Source organism: Schistocerca cancellata, chromosome 3, assembly GCF_023864275.1.
Source record: "Schistocerca cancellata isolate TAMUIC-IGC-003103 chromosome 3, iqSchCanc2.1, whole genome shotgun sequence".
In the NCBI taxonomy this organism is placed as follows: Eukaryota; Metazoa; Arthropoda; class Insecta; order Orthoptera; family Acrididae; genus Schistocerca; species Schistocerca cancellata.
In genome coordinates this window covers 34,706,017-34,724,065 of record NC_064628.1, presented here as the reverse complement: position 1 = coordinate 34,724,065, position 18,049 = coordinate 34,706,017, and the positions used below count along the sequence as shown (strand labels likewise).

General features: G+C 45.8%; 1 protein-coding gene across 1 annotated transcript in view; it reads right to left on the bottom strand.

The window, feature by feature from the left end:
• The window catches only part of LOC126175605 (facilitated trehalose transporter Tret1-like), a 194,284-nt gene that overhangs the window by 20,950 nt on the left and 155,285 nt on the right, over nt 1-18,049 (bottom strand). The window contains exon 5 of the mRNA XM_049922482.1: nt 11,580-11,804. Coding sequence (XP_049778439.1) covers nt 11,580-11,804 — 225 coding nt within the window. The remainder of the gene's footprint in view (nt 1-11,579; nt 11,805-18,049) is intronic.

Here is an 18,049-nt window from a genome sequence, read left to right as displayed (position 1 = left end):
CCCGCTGCGTTGGCACCAAGATTACGACTTCATCTCGTGAGCCTTCTCTCCACCGTGCTCTGCACTACCGGTTGGTGTGGGGGGGGGGGGGCGGCTTGGGGCGTCTCCGGGGCAGAGTGCCCTATCTTTGGCACCTTCCTTCTTTGGACTTGTTGTTCTTATGTGAACTTTTGGCGCCCACATCTGTAACAGCCATGCTTTGTTATATGTACGAGTGACCAATATATGTGTATTCAATATTAAGTGTATTATCTCTCTTCTAATTTTCCGTGATAACAACAACTGAATATGTGAAGCCAAACTGCGTCTTGTGCGAAAGAATCCAGTAGCATTTGGCTATTGGTGAGTATGAAATGTGCCTTATTTAGTTGCCATCCTTTTGTATGTGTTGTTTTGGGTGTGTTTATCATGTGTGACGAAATGCGACACAAAAGGGCCAGATCCAGGATTCAGGAACCAAACATAACTAGAAAAAGGGCCAGACGAGAAATTGCAAGTGAACTGACTGTTCGTTGTGGCAGTTTGGCAACGGCAAACGGTTTGGGCGTGGCGTTGAGCGCTCTGATTGGAGGAAGACACCTCCAAAACGTGAAGCACCAACTATCAAGTAAGTTTGATCAGACTATAGAAATCCTAAGAATTTATTTGCCTAGCGTAATGTTAGTCAGCTATGAATTTGACTAGTGAGTCATACCCATAAGTCAGCTGTCACCAGCAATCTGTTGTCTGTCGTTATCTTAGAAACAATGAATAGAGCATTAACTAAGGAACAGCGTGAATTTGTCTTGCAAACTTGATGGAAATATAATCATAATTACAGTGATGTTTGTGGAACATCCAACCTCCTTCTCGACAAGGTATTCATAAATTTATAGAGACTGGGCCAGTAATGGAGGTTCCCCGTTCAGGTAGACCAAAGGCTGTTACTGCAGAAGAAAATATTTATACAGTCATGCAATGTTTCCACAGTCACCAACAAAACCTGAAAGAAAATCATCTAAGAATGAAGGAGAAGCTAGAATAAGCTTACAAAGCTAAATTTGAGACCATGTACACCTTATTTACTTGAGGATCTAATGTAGATCTACACTCCTGGAAATTGAAATAAGAACACCGTGAATTAATTGTCCCAGGAAGGGGAAACTTTATTGACACATTCCTGGGGTCAGATACATCACATGAACACACTGACAGAACCACAGGCACATAGACACAGGCAACAGAGCATGCACAATGTCGGCACTAGTACAGTGTATATCCACCTTTCGCAGCAATGCAGGCTGCTATTCTCCCATGGAGACGATCGTAGAGATGCTGGATGTAGTCCTGTGGAATGGCTTGCCATGCCATTTCCACCTGGCGCCTCAGTTGGACCAGCGTTCGTGCTGGACGTGCAGACCGCGTGAGACGACGCTTCATCCAGTCCCAAACATGCTCAATGGGGGACAGATCCGGAGATCTTGTTGGCCAGGGTAGTTGACTTACACCTTCTAGAGCACGTTGGGTGGCACGGGATACATGCGGACGTGCATTGTCCTGTTGGAACAGCAAGTTCCCTTGCCGGTCTAGGAATGGTAGAACGATGGGTTCGATGACGGTTTGGATGTACCGTGCACTATTCAGTGTCCCCTCGACGATCACCAGTGGTGTACGGCCAGTGTAGGAGATCGCTCCCCACACCATGATGCCGGGTGTTGGCCCTGTGTGCCTCGGTTGTATGCAGTCCTGATTGTGGCGCTCACCTGCACGGCGCCAAACACGCATACGACCATCATTGGCACCAAGGCAGAAGCGACTCTCATCGCTGAAGACGACACGTCTCCATTCGTCCCTCCATTCACGCCTGTCGCGACACCACTGGAGGCGGGCTGCACGATGTTGGGGCGTGAGCGGAAGACGGCCTAACGGTGTGCGGGACCGTAGCCCAGCTTCATGGAGACGGTTGCGAATGGTCCTCGCCGATACCCCAGGAGCAACAGTGTCCCTAATTTGCTGGGAAGTGGCGGTGCGGTCCCCTACGGCACTGCGTAGGATCCTACGGTCTTGGCGTGCATCCGTGCGTCGCTGCGGTCCGGTCCCAGGTCGACGGGCACGTGCACCTTCCGCCGACCACTGGCGACAACATCGATGTACTGTGGAGACCTCACGCCCCACGTGTTGAGCAATTCGGCGGTACGTCCACCCGGCCTCCCGCATGCCCACTATACGCCCTCGCTCAAAGTCCGTCAACTGCACATACGGTTCACGTCCACGCTGTCGCGGCATGCTACCAGTGTTAAAGACTGCGATGGAGCTCCGTATGCCACGGCAAACTGGCTGACACTGACGGCGGCGGTGCACAAATGCTGCGCAGCTAGCGCCATTCGACGGCCAACACCGCGGTTCCTGGTGTGTCCGCTGTGCCGTGCGTGTGATCATTGCTTGTACAGCCCTCTCGCAGTGTCCGGAGCAAGTATGGTGGGTCTGACACACCGGTGTCAATGTGTTCTTTTTTCCATTTCCAGGAGTGTATGTAATTCTGCAAGTTGTGCACAATCCAACAAGAAGCCGATCCCAAAATTTATGAAAGCGTTCTCCGGCTCTATGAAGCAACTTTTAAGGTGAATAGCAGATTGAACAGACACAACTGTGTGTGCTGGGATTCCTCAAATCACTATGTGGCGATGGAGATAGAGTTAAACTCTACTGGCAACGATTTCCAGTGGTGGGAATTTTTTAAATGGTACTGTCAATTCCATGAACTACCTAGATATACTATGTGATATAAAGTATCCGGACACCTCGCTGAAATTGAATTACAAGTTTGTGGCGCCCTCCATCGGTAATGCTGGAATTCAGTATGGAGCTGGCCCACCCTTAGCCTTGATGACAGTTTACACTCTCGCAGGCATGCGTTCGATCAGGTGCAGGAAGGCTTCTTGCAGAATAGCAGCCCATTCTTCAAGGAGTGCTGCACTGAAGAGAGTTATCGATGTCGGTCGCTGACGCCATGCACGAAGTCGGCGTAAAACATCCAAATGTGTTCTATAGGATTCACATCAGGACTCTGTGCAGGCCAGTCCATTACAGGGATGTTATTGTCGTGTAACCACTCCGTCACAGGCTGTGTATTATGAACAGGTGCTCGATCGTGTTGAGGATGCAATTGCCATCCCCGAATCGCTCCTCAACAGTGGGATGCAAGAAGGTGTTTAAAACATCAATGTAGGCCTGTGCTGAGATAGTGCCACGCAAAACAAATGGGGTGAAACACACGATCACACCATAACACTACTGCCTCCGAATTTTACTGTTGTCAACTACACACGCTGGCAGATGACGTTCACCCGGCGTTCGCCATACTCACACCCTGCCATCGGATCGCCACATTGTGTACCGTGACTCGTCACTCCATACAACGTTTTTCCACTGTTGAATCATCCAATGTTTATTCTCCTTATACCAAGCGAGGAATCGTCGGGCATTTACCGGCGTGATGTGTGGCTTATGAGCAGTCGCTCGACCACAAAATATAAGTTTTCTCATCTCCCGCCTAAATGTCATAGTGCTTGCAGTGGATCCTGATGCAGTTTGGAATTCCTGTTTGATGGTGTAGATAGATGTCCACCTATTTCACATTACGACCCCCTTCAACTGTCGGCAGTCTCTGTCAGTCAGCAGACGAGGTCGGCCTGTACGCTTTTGTGCCGTATGTGTCCCTTCACGTTTCCACTTCACTATCACATCGGAAACAATGGACCTAGGGATGTTTAGGAGTGTGGAAATCTCAAGTACAGACGTATGACGTAAGTGACACCCAATCACCTGACCACGTTCGAAGTCCGTGAGTTCCCTGGAGCGCTCCATTCTGCTCTCTCACGATGTCTAATGATTACTGAGGTCGCTGATATGAAGTACCTGGCAGTAGGTGGCAGCACACTGCACCTGTTACGAAAAAGTATGTTTCTGGGGGTGTCCGGATACTTTTGGTCAGATAGTGTAAGCTTCAAAAAGTGTTGTTAGAACTGAAAATAGTCCATTTGTTGAACATCTGGAGGTAGTTAAGGAAAAGTAGATATGGTAACAAGATGAGCACCTCCACATTACAGACTAAGCGAGGTATCGTCGGGCATTTACCGGCGTGATGTGTGGCTTATGAGCAGTCGCTCGACCACAAAATATAAGTTTTCTCATATCCCGCCTCCCACTGTGGGAGACTTTCTGAATGAAATTTTTGATAAATGCATTGGCAGACAAGGTATTATTGATTGGCCACCACGGACCCCAGATATCACAGCCTTGGATTTTTCAGTCTGAAGTGTACTACAAAATGAAATTCATTCTGGCGAGATTCGTGATTCGAGCGTTTGAATGAACGAATCCACTCATAATTTGTAAAAACCTGCAGTCCTAGAAGATTTGTGACAGAATTCCTAAATAGGTGTTGGAATGATGCAGTGTTTGCTCAGAACAGTGTGCAAACTACTTTGAGCATCTTTTGTAGATTTACTGAACTCTATACCTATTTCTGTGTTGTTAATAAATTTGTATTTTCGTTTGGTTAGTATTATAGCACCAAAGGCAGCTTCGACAACTGACTTATGCCCCACCCTGTATAGAGACTGGACTGACAGCATCACAAAGTTTCATGGTTGTAACCGACTTTTTCAAGGTAATAGCTAATTTTTGTTTCTACCTCGCGTAATCGGTATGTATGCGACAGTATGTGACCTAATATGTTCTAAAACGCCGAGTACAGAAATGGGATTCTCCATTGTTCATACCTCGAGTTGTGCTGGTGATAAAACGGTAGGATCAAGTGTTCTAGATAGACATTGGTCTCTGGGCCATTTGCATACCCAGCAGAAGTATCACTATTCTACAGTACAGAGTCAAATTATGAATGTTATGTACTTCCTCCTGCTTAGGTAAATGGAGAAAATTGGTTGGTTCCCTTTGCATTTGATGTAGTCTACAGTGGGCTTGATGGAACTTATGAAGGCACCACTAGTTCTTGGGTGGTTCCTCGGCAAACCCCCACAAAAATGTTTTTTTTAACTATATTTTCGGCGTTACCAGCGGACCAAAACCCAGCCCAAGATTACGAGGCAGCTATGCACAGCAAACGGCTGTAGCTTTTATAATGTATTCTTAAGATACTAATCTCAAACAACCTCCACATCTTTATCCGTTTCCTAGATAAAGAGGTTCAACCTTACATACTTGTCCACGTACAATACGAACGTAAAATACAGTGTTACGCGAAAAAGTAGCTTATAAAGCTATGTAACACGGAAAAATTTCCTGTCAAGTGTCTCCGTTATCATCTGAGAACCCCATATTGTAGCACTGAAGCACATACAAAATTTTTATGCTCGTAAAATCCGGTCTGAGGAATAAAACAGTTTTGCATTATTTCAGTTCCATATAAGTAGAATATCTAAATTTTTGAGACCAATACGTTTCCTTTTATATGAGTTACACGTCCTGCTCAGCAGGGAAAAGAAGGAAACCAGCAGAAAAATGCTCCTATCAGAGCAAAAAAATGCGAATATGTTCGTGTTTATGTAAAAGACTCTGATTGAAAAGTGGGGTTCCAGCTGGCGCATTCTACCTTCCTCATCACCTTCAAAAATGTCCCCAAAAATTTTGGCATGCCACTATATCTGCAATTTTTATGCTGGGAGAGAAGAAGATGGTGGCAGCGGCAAAGAGACAGAAAAGTAATAAATGCTGGAAGATACACTCCTGGAAATGGAAAAAAGAACACATTGACACCGGTGTGTCAGACCCACCATACTTGCTCCGGACACTGCGAGAGGGCTGTACAAGCAATGATCACACGCACGGCACAGCGGACACACCAGGAACCGCGGTGTTGGCCGTCGAATGGCGCTAGCTGCGCAGCATTTGTGCACCGCCGCCGTCAGTGTCAGCCAGTTTGCCGTGGCATACGGAGCTCCATCGCAGTCTTTAACACTGGTAGCATGCCGCGACAGCGTGGACGTGAACTGTATGTGCAGTTGACGGACTTTGAGCGAGGGCGTATAGTGGGCATGCGGGAGGCCGGGTGGACGTACCGCCGAATTGCTCAACACGTGGGGCGTGAGGTCTCCACAGTACATCGATGTTGTCGCCAGTGGTCGGCGGAAGGTGCACGTGCCCGTCGACCTGGGACCGGACCGCAGCGACGCACGGATGCACGCCAAGACCGTAGGATCCTACGCAGTGCCGTAGGGGACCGCACCGCCACTTCCCAGCAAATTAGGGACACTGTTGCTCCTGGGGTATCGGCGAGGACCATTCGCAACCGTCTGCATGAAGCTGGGCTACGGTCCCGCACACCGTTAGGCCGTCTTCCGCTCACGCCCCAACATCGTGCAGCCCGCCTCCAGTGGTGTCGCGACAGGCGTGAATGGAGGGACGAATGGAGACGTGTCGTCTTCAGCGATGAGAGTCGCTTCTGCCTTGGTGCCAATGATGGTCGTATGCGTGTTTGGCGCCGTGCAGGTGAGCGCCACAATCAGGACTGCATACAACCGAGGCACACAGGGCCAACACCCGGCATCATGGTGTGGGGAGCGATCTCCTACACTGGCCGTACACCACTGGTGATCGTCGAGGGGACACTGAATAGTGCACGGTACATCCAAACCGTCGTCGAACCCATCGTTCTACCATTCCTAGACCGGCAAGGGAACTTGCTGTTCCAACAGGACAATGCACGTCCGCATGTATCCCGTGCCACCCAACGTGCTCTAGAAGGTGTAAGTCAACTACCCTGGCCAGCAAGATCTCCGGATCTGTCCCCCATTGAGCATGTTTGGGACTGGATGAAGCGTCGTCTCACGCGGTCTGCACGTCCAGCACGAACGCTGGTCCAACTGAGGCGCCAGGTGGAAATGGCATGGCAAGCCGTTCCACAGGACGACATCCAGCATCTCTACGATCGTCTCCATGGGAGAATAGCAGCCTGCATTGCTGCGAAAGGTGGATATACACTGTACTAGTGCCGACATTGTGCATGCTCTGTTGCCTGTGTCTATGTGCCTGTGGTTCTGTCAGTGTGATCATGTGATGTATCTGACCCCAGGAATGTGTCAATAAAGTTTCCCCTTCCTGGGACAATGAATTCACGGTGTTCTTATTTCAATTTCCAGGAGTGTAGTAGACAGTGGTTGTGTCAAGGAAACAGCGAAGGAGACAATGGCAGTGTAAGAGAAAAAGGGGAACACGGTGGCAGTCAGACATAATCGACAGTGACAGAACTGTGCTAGAAAAAGAGTGAAGGATAATGAAAGACACAGTATATGGGAATAACAATGAGGAAGAAGGAGAGATACTGACAGGGAGAAAAGACAGCAGCAGTAGGAAGGAATAAATGAGATACTAGCAGCAAGAGAGAGCAAGAGGGAGACATTGACAATGAGAGAAGACTGTAGCAGTAGGGCAGGATGGTGGAGACTGTTGCTGTCGCATGCGAGATACTGGTAGAGAGACAGAAAGAGAGAATGACAATGAGTAGGGCTGAATGAGTGAGTGAGAAACGGCAACTGGGAGTGCACGGGTAAGAGCAACTTACAATGATGGACTAGTGGGTGTGAGTGAGCTACAGTCAGGGGAGCTTGTTGGAGTTTGAGATCAATTGCACGTTAAAAAAAGTGGGAATATATTCGCAAGTCAAAACTTTTGGGAAAAATTTTAAAGGTTCTGAGGAAGGTACGAGGGTACTCCCAAAAGTAAGGTCTCCTATTTTTTTATAAGTACATAGTCCTGTTTATTTCTACAGTGGTTTACATCAGGTTAAAGCTTGAACAGTTAGCTATTTTTCAACATAATCACCATTTCTGTCGATGCACTTTTGTAGACGCTGTGGCAGTTTTTGTATGCCCATGTCATACCAGCTCGGCGCCATGCTGTTCAGAAAGTTTTGAACCTCTTCTTTCACCTCGTCGTCAGAGTTGAATCGCTTTCCGGCCAAATGTTCTTTTAACTTAGGGAACAGGTGATAGTCACTGGGTGCCAAGTCAGGACTATAGGGTGGGTGAGTGATTATGTTCCACTGAAACTGTTGCAGGAGAGCAACGGTTTGCCGAGCGATGTGTGGGTGAGCGTTGTCATAGAGAATGTGTACGGTTCTGAATTGCCCGTTTGAGTTTTTTCAGAGTCTCACAGTACCTGTCAGCGTTAATTGTAGTCCCAGTGGGCATGAAGTCGACCAACAATACCCCTTTCCGATCCCAAAAAACGGTTGTTATGACTTAACCGGCAGACTGTGTTTGTTTTAATTTCCACGGCTTTGGGGAAGAAGGATGCCGCCACTGGCGTGATTGTTGCTTGGTCTCAGGTGTAAAGTGGTATGCCCAGGTTTCGTCACCCGTGACAATTGAGTCCAGAAAGTTGTCCTGTTCGGTTGCAAGGTGGTGAAGAAATGCGCGGGAAGCACCAACTCGTTGCCGCATGTGGTGCTCAGTCAACATGCGTGACATCAACCTTGCCCACACCTTCCGGTAATTCAATGTTTCCGTTAAAATTCTGTGAGCGGGGCTTCGGAAAACCTCAGGAACCAACGTGCAGAGATCATACAGGGTGATCCGCCGATCTTCACGCATGCTTGCTCAACCTTCAACACTGTCCCCTCAGAAATTGACGGTCTCCCGCTCCTTTGTCTGTTGTGAATTTCGGTCCGACCAGCTGCAAACTCTCTACACCACTTACAAACATTTTTGACACCCATGCACGACTCACGATACACTTCCGTCAATTGGCGATGGATTTCAATCGGCGCAATGCCCTTTGCGTTCAAAAACTGAATAACTGCGCGCAATTCACACTTGGCGGTAACATCCAACGGGAGCTTCGTTCTCAACGGCTGCCAAGCCAAGACTGAGCGCCTCAGCGAGGCGCGGCGTGCAGATGTTTACACACAGCGCGTGAAGCACTCTTCGTTAACAGTGTGACCAACTGCCACACAACAGAGTTCTGTACTTATAAAAAAAAAAAAAAGGGCACCTTACTTTTGGGATTACCCTCGTAGAATGGGACAATTTTTTTTCCCCCAATTTTATGAAACATAGATAACCCACTGTCTGACACTTTTGAGTGGGTATATTAAGACTAACTAACTCTGCTATTAGTTCTACAGAAGCGGTTTATTAAGGCATGCACACTATCTATTTAATAAGCAACATTGTGTTATATGTGAATGATCGGCATCTTAGCGTCTCTGGAATCCTCCCAGAGAGTTGCCCGTCCCCTACCTACGTAGAGGCGGGCCGCTACTACTAGAAGAAACCACTCCATTTATACTACTCTTTTATTCCCCCCACCACCATACTGAGCTAACTACAATTACTAGCTACTAAAGTCAAAGACTTGAAGAAACACATTGTTTACATATTTACAATTGCGCATTAGATCTGAAGCGCTTTTACCCTCTCCCAAGGTAGGCTCGCTGGGCCTCCCTTGAGATTTTATTTACCAATTTTGCGAAATTGCTGAATAATTCGCCATTTGTCAATATTTCATTTACTTTTCTTGTTTGCAGAAGCTGTCTCTCAACTGAGACAGCCTGTTCGTATATCGGACACTCAAACACTGTGTGTTCTGGCGATCCTTCGTGGGCACCACAGTCACACTCCGGTGTTGGCCTTTTCCCTCTTTTATGCAGGTACGTGGGATAGGGACCGTGACCTGTAAGGAAGTGAACTAGGCCCTGTGAGAGCTTCATTATCTTGTTCTTTAGTTTTTCCCTTACTGTGGGTAGAAACCCGTGGACTCTACGGCCTGTGCTGGAACCATCCCATTCGTCCTGCCAAATGTCAAGCATTTTTTCTCGGATGGCTTTAACGCTTACCAGAGGACTGCTCATTATATTGTGCACCTTGTCGATGTTCTGTTTGCGCAGCCAGTAGATAGCTGCGTGCTGCCTTATTATCAGGTCTAATGGACATAGACCTATGATTACCAACAGTGCATCTGTTGGACTTGTGTTGAATGCTCCAATGCATCTCAACAGAACGTTCCTCTGTATTCGCCTGACAGCAGCGGCAGGCCGCACCAGAGCTAACCTGTGGGCCCACACACTGGATGCGTGCCCTACTATTGGTGCCAATATACTGTTATGATAGATATTTATTGCTTTTGACGGCAAATGAAATCTTCTTTGTCCAATTGATATTATCTTATTGAACAGAGCTAAGGACTTTTTCGTTATTTGCTCAATATGCGGAATGAAACTCCAATTCTCATCTAGATATTCCCCTAAGTAACGGGCATATCTCTGTCGCGACACTGCCTGGCCATTAATTCTGACTATTGGGTCCCTATTTAACCTACCTTTTGAGAGCATATACAGGGTGTTACAAAAGGGTACGGCCAAACTTTCAGGAAACATTCCTCACACACAAATAAAGAAAAGATGTTATGTGGACATGTGTCCGGAAACGCTTAATTTCCATGTTAGAACTCATTTTAGTTTCGTCAGCATGTACTGTACTTCCTCGATTCAGTTGGCCCAATTGAAGGAAGGTAATGTTAACTTCGGTGCTTGTGTTGACATGCGACTCATTGCTCTGCAGTACTAGCATCAAGCACATCAGTACGTAGCATCAACAGGTTGGTGTTCATCACGAACGTGGTTTTGCAGTCAGTGCAATGTTTACAAATGCGGAGTTGGCAGATGCCCATTTGATGTATGGATTAGCACGGGGCAATAGCCGTGGCGCGGTACGTTTGTATCGAGACAGATTTCCAGAACGAAGGTGTCCCGATAGGAAGACGTTCGAAGCAATTGATCGGCGTCTTAGGGAGCACGGAACATTCCAGCCTATGACTCGCGACTGGGGAAGACCTAGAACGACGAGGACACCTGCAATGGACGAGGCAGTTCTTCGTGCAGTTGACGATAAACCTAATGTCAGCGTCAGAGAAGTTGCTGCTGTACAAGGTAAAGTTGACCACGTCACTGTATGGAGAGTGCTACGACAGAACCAGTTGTTTCCGTACCATGTACAGCGTGTGCAGGCACTGTCAGCAGCTGATTGGCCTCCACGGGTACACTTCTGCGAATGGTTCATCCAACAATGTGTCAATCCTCATTTCAGTGCAAATGTTCTCTTTACGGATGAGGCTTCACTCCAACGTGATCAAATTGTAAATTTTCACAATCAACATGTGTGGGCTGACGAGAATCCGCACGCAATTGTGCAATCACGTCATCAATACAGATTTTCTGTGAACGTTTGGGCAGGCATTGTTGGTGATGTCTTGATTGGGCCCCATGTTCTACCTTTTTGTAACACCCTGTATAGCGATTTTTGTGGTGCAATAGACATTTTAGTCTTCTCACACCAGTTTGTTAACAGACCAATAGCCAGTCGTGATCGATCTTCGATCACATTGCGAGTGTCACCTTCCAATGAGACAGCTGGAATCCCACTTTTCAGTCAGAATCTTTTAAATAGCCAGAATAATATTCGCATTCTTTGTGCTCCGATAGTGTAATTTTTCCGCTGGTAGATAACAATAGCAGCAACGGTCCTGCTGGAACTCCCCAGGGTGACCCCAGCCTTTACTTCACTCGTGGAGGGCGGAGTCACCTGTGCGCTGGAGATGGGGCTGTCGCTGGCGGCCATGTTGAGCAGGTGCGTGCCGAAGAAGAGCACGGCGTTGATGCCGGTCAGCTGCTGGAGGGCGACCATGGCCAGCGACAGCAAGATGGCGCGCACGGCCGCGCGGCTGCACCAGCGCCGCGCCCACGCGCCGCCGCCGCTTCCAGCTCCAGCTCCAGCTCCAGCCTCGCTCTGCGGCGGCGACAGGCACGCCTGCGCAACAGCCACAGCTTCTGTCCACATTGCATGCCGGCACCGCCAGATAGCGAATAGACACAAAATGCTAAATTCAGAGCGGAAGACAGGGTGTTAAAAGAAAGCATTCCGTATTTTGAGAGTTGGTAGTATCGACGAAAACAAGAAAAAAATTTTCTAGTGAACATTGGCTCTGAAATGCGTCCCTTAAGAGCTTTCAGGATTTGTTCACCTTCGCTACTGTGAGAAACATCTCTTCTTCCGCATGGCTAATAGGACCTTGATAGTGACCGGGCCAAATATCTCACGAAATAAGCATCAAACGAAAAAACTATAAAGAACGGAACTCGTCTGGCTTGAAGGGGGAAACCAGATGGCGCTATGGTTGGCTCGCTTGATGGCGCTGCCATAGGTCAAACGGATATCAACTGCGTTTTTTTAAAATAGGAACCGCCATTTTTATTACATATTGTTGTAGTGCGTAAAGAAATATGAATGTTTTAGTTGGACCACTTTTTGATAGATGACGCTGTAATAGTCACAAACGTACAAGTACGTGGTATCACGTAACATTCCACCAGTGCGGACGGTATTTGCTTCGTGACACATTACCAGTGTTAAAATGGACCGTTTACCAATTGCGGAAAAGGTCGATATCGTGTTGATATATGACTATTGTGCTCAAAGTGCCGAACGGGCGTGTGCTATGTATGCTGCTCGGTATCCTGGACGACATCATCCAAGAGTCCGGACCGTTCGCCGGATAGTTACGTTATTTAAGGAAACAGGAAGTATTCAGCCACATGTGATACGCCAACCACGACCTGCAACAAATGGTGATGCCCAAGTAGGTGTTTTAGCTGCTGTCGCGGCTAATTCGCACATCAGTAGCAGACAAATTGCGCGAGAATCGGGAATCTTAAAAACGTCGGTGTTCAGAATGCTACTTCAACATCGATTGCACTCGTACCATATTTCCAGCGACTTTGAACGTCGTGTACAGTTCTGCCACTGGGCACAAGAGAAATTACGGGACGATGACAGATTTTTTGCACGCGTTCTATTTAGCGACGAAGCGTCATTCACCAACAGCGGTAACGTAAACCGGCATAATATGCACCATTGGGCAACGGAAAATCCACGATGGCTGCGACAAGTGGAACATCAGCGACCTTGGCGGGTTAATGTATGGTGCGGCATTATGGGAGAAAGGATAACTGGCCCCCATTTTATCGATGACAATCTAAATGGTGCACTGTATGCTGATTTCCTACGTAATGTTCTACTGATGTTACTACAAGATGTTTCACTGCATGACAGAATGGCGATGTACTTCCAACATGATGGATGTCCGGCGCATAACTCGCTTGCGGTTGAAGCAGTATTGAATAGCATATTTCATAACAAGTGGATTGGTCGTCGAAGCACCATACCATGACCCACACGTTCACCGGATCTGACGTCCCCGGATTTCTTTCTTTGGGAAAAGTTGAAGGATATTTGCTATCGTGATCCACCAACAACGCCTGACAACATGCGTCAGCGCATTGTCAATGCATGTGCGAACATTACGGAAGGCGAACTACTCGCTGTTGAGAGGAATGTCGTTGCGCGTATTGCCAAATGCTTTGAGGTTGACGGACATCATTTTGAGCATTTATTCCATTAATGTGGTATTTACAGGTAATCACGCTGTAACAGCATGCGTTCTCAGAAGTGATAAGTTCACAAAGGTACATGTATCACATTGGAACAACGGAAATAAAATGTTCAAACGTACCTACGTTCTGTATTTTAATTTTAAAAACCTACCTGTTACCAACTGTTCGTCTAAAATTGTGAGCCATATGTTTGTGACTATTACAGCGCCATCTATCACAAAGCGAAAAAAGTGGTCCAACTAAAACATTCATATTTATTTACATACTACACGAATATGTTTTAAAAAATGGGGTTCCTATTTTAAAAAACGCAGTTGATATCAGTTTGACCTATGGTAGCGCCATCTAGCGGGCCAAACATAGCGCCATCTGGTTTCCCCCTTCAAGCTAGACAAGTTTCGTTCTTTGTAGTTGTTTCGTTTGACGCTTATTTCGTGAGATATTTGGCGCGGTCACTATCAATGTACCACCCTGTATACTGCCGAACAGGTTAACTAGTATATTTAGTTCCTATCGAACGATTTGCCTACCCTGCTGGAGGAAGTACCATTGCAACAATGGCTGCATATGTAGTTCACGCATGATAGAGCATCAGCTCATTTTCTCCAGAGTTCCGAGAACATCTCGCAAAGACATTTTATGAGCAGTGCATTGGTCGGGTAATTCCCATACATTGGGCAGCTCGTCCCCTAGTTCCTAATCCCTTGGATTATTGATTGTGGGGACACTTGAAATCTTTGGTGTATCCAAGCCCCATTAATGATATATAAACATTAGAGGAACGCATCGCCAGTATGAATCAGCGCATTCATGACCAACCAGGAGTTTTTCAGCGAGTGCGCGATTTCCTAACATGTTCGACGGAAGCATGACTTACTATGAATAGACACCATATTGAGCACCTTCTTTAGTGATGGCTCACAACTGCAGGACGTTTTTAATAGCAAGAACATTGCATTAGAGGCTCTGCTGTTTCACAGTGACTGATAAACGCGTTCTCATTTGTTTACTGTATTCTGTAGGTCGTTTCTAATAGCGAAGATCATGCAGTTGAAGAGATGTATTTCACAGCAGTGAAGATGAATAAGTGCTCATTGGTCATAAGATATGTATTTTTAAGTTCATGTGTACTGGAAATTTTTTGTGTTTTCATCCACACTACCCTTCTGAAAATATATAATAGTTTTTTTAACGTCCTGTACACAGCGTGCTTCAGATAACATGTTCTTCTCTGTAACTTATAAAATAAGAAATAAAAGGCGTATTTTGGCTAAACTCAAGAAACGTTACTTTTTCTGTGGAGTGGTGTTCCAGGAAATTACAGCAACGAATAATAATTTCGTAGATGCAACTTCTTTTTCTATTATGAAGTTGACTTATGCAAACCAACTCTGCAGAAATCTGTTATTTCCAATTACTGCCAATTTTCATTAGGGAACTACAAATGTTCAGAGTTTTAGGACGTTCAGGTGTCACAATGTTCGCGTATGTGAGTTGCTCAAACGAGTGCCTATTATCCTGAACACACAACTAAATGCGCCCTCTAAATGACCTATGGATGAGATGTAAAGTTGTTGGTGGCACGGTGTGAAAAGCTTGCTCGAAGCGGTGTTTGCATTCATCGTCGGTTAGTTTGTGGAATGTTTCCTTACGCTGCTGCACACAAGCAGATCGGAATGCACAAACAAAAGAGGTTCAGTGTGCCACGGATATTGACATGGAATAAACAGGGAACACACAGCCATCGTGCATGTTGACATCTTGCTGATCCTTAGGGAATTCCGACACTGTGCCTTGCGAAGTGTTATTTTCTCTGATGAATCCACGCTCATAAATTATAGTGCAGTGAAGCGTCATAATATGCATTACTGAACCACGGAAAATTCTAAGTGGGTACGTAGTGCCGATCGTCAATGGATTTGGTATTTTAATGTGTGGTGTGGAATTCTGGGTCTAGTGCAGCAGGGGATACAACCCGTCGGCTTTGAACAATGACGTCATTCCTTAGTCATAGATAGTAATGTCTTCACTTCGAGGCATAGATAATAAAGCAGTTCTGTGTTCTAATAAGCGCTATCATTAAAATAATTGAATGTGAATCTAAAAGCGATCGCTTGATATTAGATACAGATGCTTCAGTAGCTGATAAATGTTTTTTGGCTTTAAAAAAAAATCTCACGAGATAGAATAAACTGATCCTAAGATACAGATGCTTCAGTAGCTGATAAGTGTTTTTTGGCTTTTTTTAAAAAAAAATCTCACGAGATAGAATAAACTGATCCTACTTTATTAAGCAATCAATAAAAAAACTAAACTAAAACATAACAGCAAACGACAAGTGAAAGACAAAGGTTAAATAAACAATCAAAACATATAAAATGAAACAGGTTGCAAATGTAACGTACGTGTATTTCCACCTATTCGTAAGTAGGATCAGTTTATTCTATCTCGTGAGATTTTTTTAAAAAAAGCCAAAAAACACTTATCAGCTACTGAAGCATCTGTATCTTAGGATCAGTTTATTCTATCTCGTGAGATTTTTTTTTAAAATCCAAAAAACACTTATCAGCTACTGAAGCATGTGTATCTTCTAATGGGTGCGGGAGTTCCGACTCCTGGGTAGGTGGGTGGGAGCTGGCGATCTTTTTTCGTTTTCCATCTCTAGTATCAGCATGACATTTTTGAATGTGTACTTCCGAAACCCCCATCACAACAACATCCTTCACTTCGCCTTTACACTGACGACACAACTGTAATTTGTATCCCGTACTTCACTTCGCCTTCACACTGACACTATATATGTCAATTCGCGAGCGAGATAAAAATGTTGCGTATAGCTATATAGCTCAAGTAACGAATGGGATACTATTAGCGTCCAAGGCAGAGTAGCTGATAAGTGTTTTTTGGCTTTTTTTTAAAAAAATCTCACGAGATAGAATAAAGTGATCCTACTTTATTAAGCAATCAATAAAATAACTAAACTAAAACATAACAGCTTTTGCTGTTATGTTTCAGTTTCGTTTTTTTACTGATTGCTTAATAAAGTAGGATCACTGTACTCTATCTCGTGAGATTTTTTTTAAAAAAAGCCAAAAAACACTTATCAGCTACTGAAGGGAGCTACAACACTAAGAAGAATCGCTTCTCGGCTTTTGACAAGATATTGCTTAATAAAGTAGGATCAGTTTATTCTATCTCGTGAGATTTTTTTTAAAGCCGAAAAACACTATTGCTTAATAAAGTAGGGTCAGTTTATTCTATCTCGTGAGATTTTTTTTTAAAAAGCCAAAAAACACTTATTAGCTACTGAAGGGAGCTACAACACTAAGAAGAATCGCTTCTCGGCTTTTGACAAGATCAATGTTTATCTCTCTTGCATTCCTTTGTTTCTCAACGTTCTCCTCAGCTCTTTCATCTTTCTAATACATGGTCTCTGGCGACTTGTGACGTCATTGTTCAAAGCCGACGAGTTGTATCCCCTGCTGCACTAGACCCGGAATTCTTGTAACTCAGATCACCGGCCCACACTACTTCACAGGTACTTTGACGGGTGAGATGCGATCTTCGATAGTGGAGGTGCTCTTCTTGAAAATGTATTCGGGGCAGTTAAAAGAAAGGGACAGAGACTGAGAAAAAGTAAGTAAACTGTTTATTATTTCAAAAATATTCGCCGTAACAGTTAATAGATTTATGCCACTACGTGAGAGGATGGTCAGCGCCTGCATGGAAAAATGTTTGCAGAGGTCTACAGACTCGTGATTGTACCCAGGCGTGCAGCTCCTCGTCCGAAGCAAATCAACGGCCACTAATGTCTTTTTTCCAGGGCTTGAAAACCGTGGTGGGGAGACATCAGAACTACACTCATGCTCATAAATTAAGGATAATGCTGATACACGGTGAAACAACGCTCTTGTGGGCGGTTTGCGGGTTTAAATCACCTCTGGATATGACCATGCGGTGCATTTGCCTTGCAGTCGTCGCACAGTGGCGCTGGCAGCAGTCCAGATACGCAGAGGTGTGTTCGTGCATGTCAGAGTACGGTGCAGCGAGTAAGTGTGCAGACGTTTTCAGACGTGCTAATGGTGACTGTGTGTTGAAAATGGCTCAAAGGACACATATTGATGACGTTATGAGGGGTAGAATGCTAGAGCGATTGGAGGCGGGTCAAACACAGCAGGTCGTATCACGGGCCCTCCGTGTGCCAGAAAGTGTGATCTCAAGATGATGGTAACGATTCCAGCAGATAGGAAACGTATCCAGGCGCTACACTACGGGACGTCCACAGTGAACAACACCACAAGAAGACCGATATCTCACCATCAGTGCCCGCAGACGGCCACGGACTACTGCAGGTAGCCTTGCTCGGGACCTTACTGCAGCCACTGGAACACTTGTCTCCAGACGACTGAACAAATATGGTTTATTCGCCCAAAGACCTGCAAGGTGCATTCCACTAATCCCTGGTCACAGGAAAGCCCGTAAAGCCGAGTGTCAAGAACACAGTACATGGTCACTGGAACAGTGGTCCCAGGTTATGTTCACAGACGAGTCCAGGTATAGTCTGAACAGTGATCCTTGCCGGGTTTTCATCTGGCATGAACC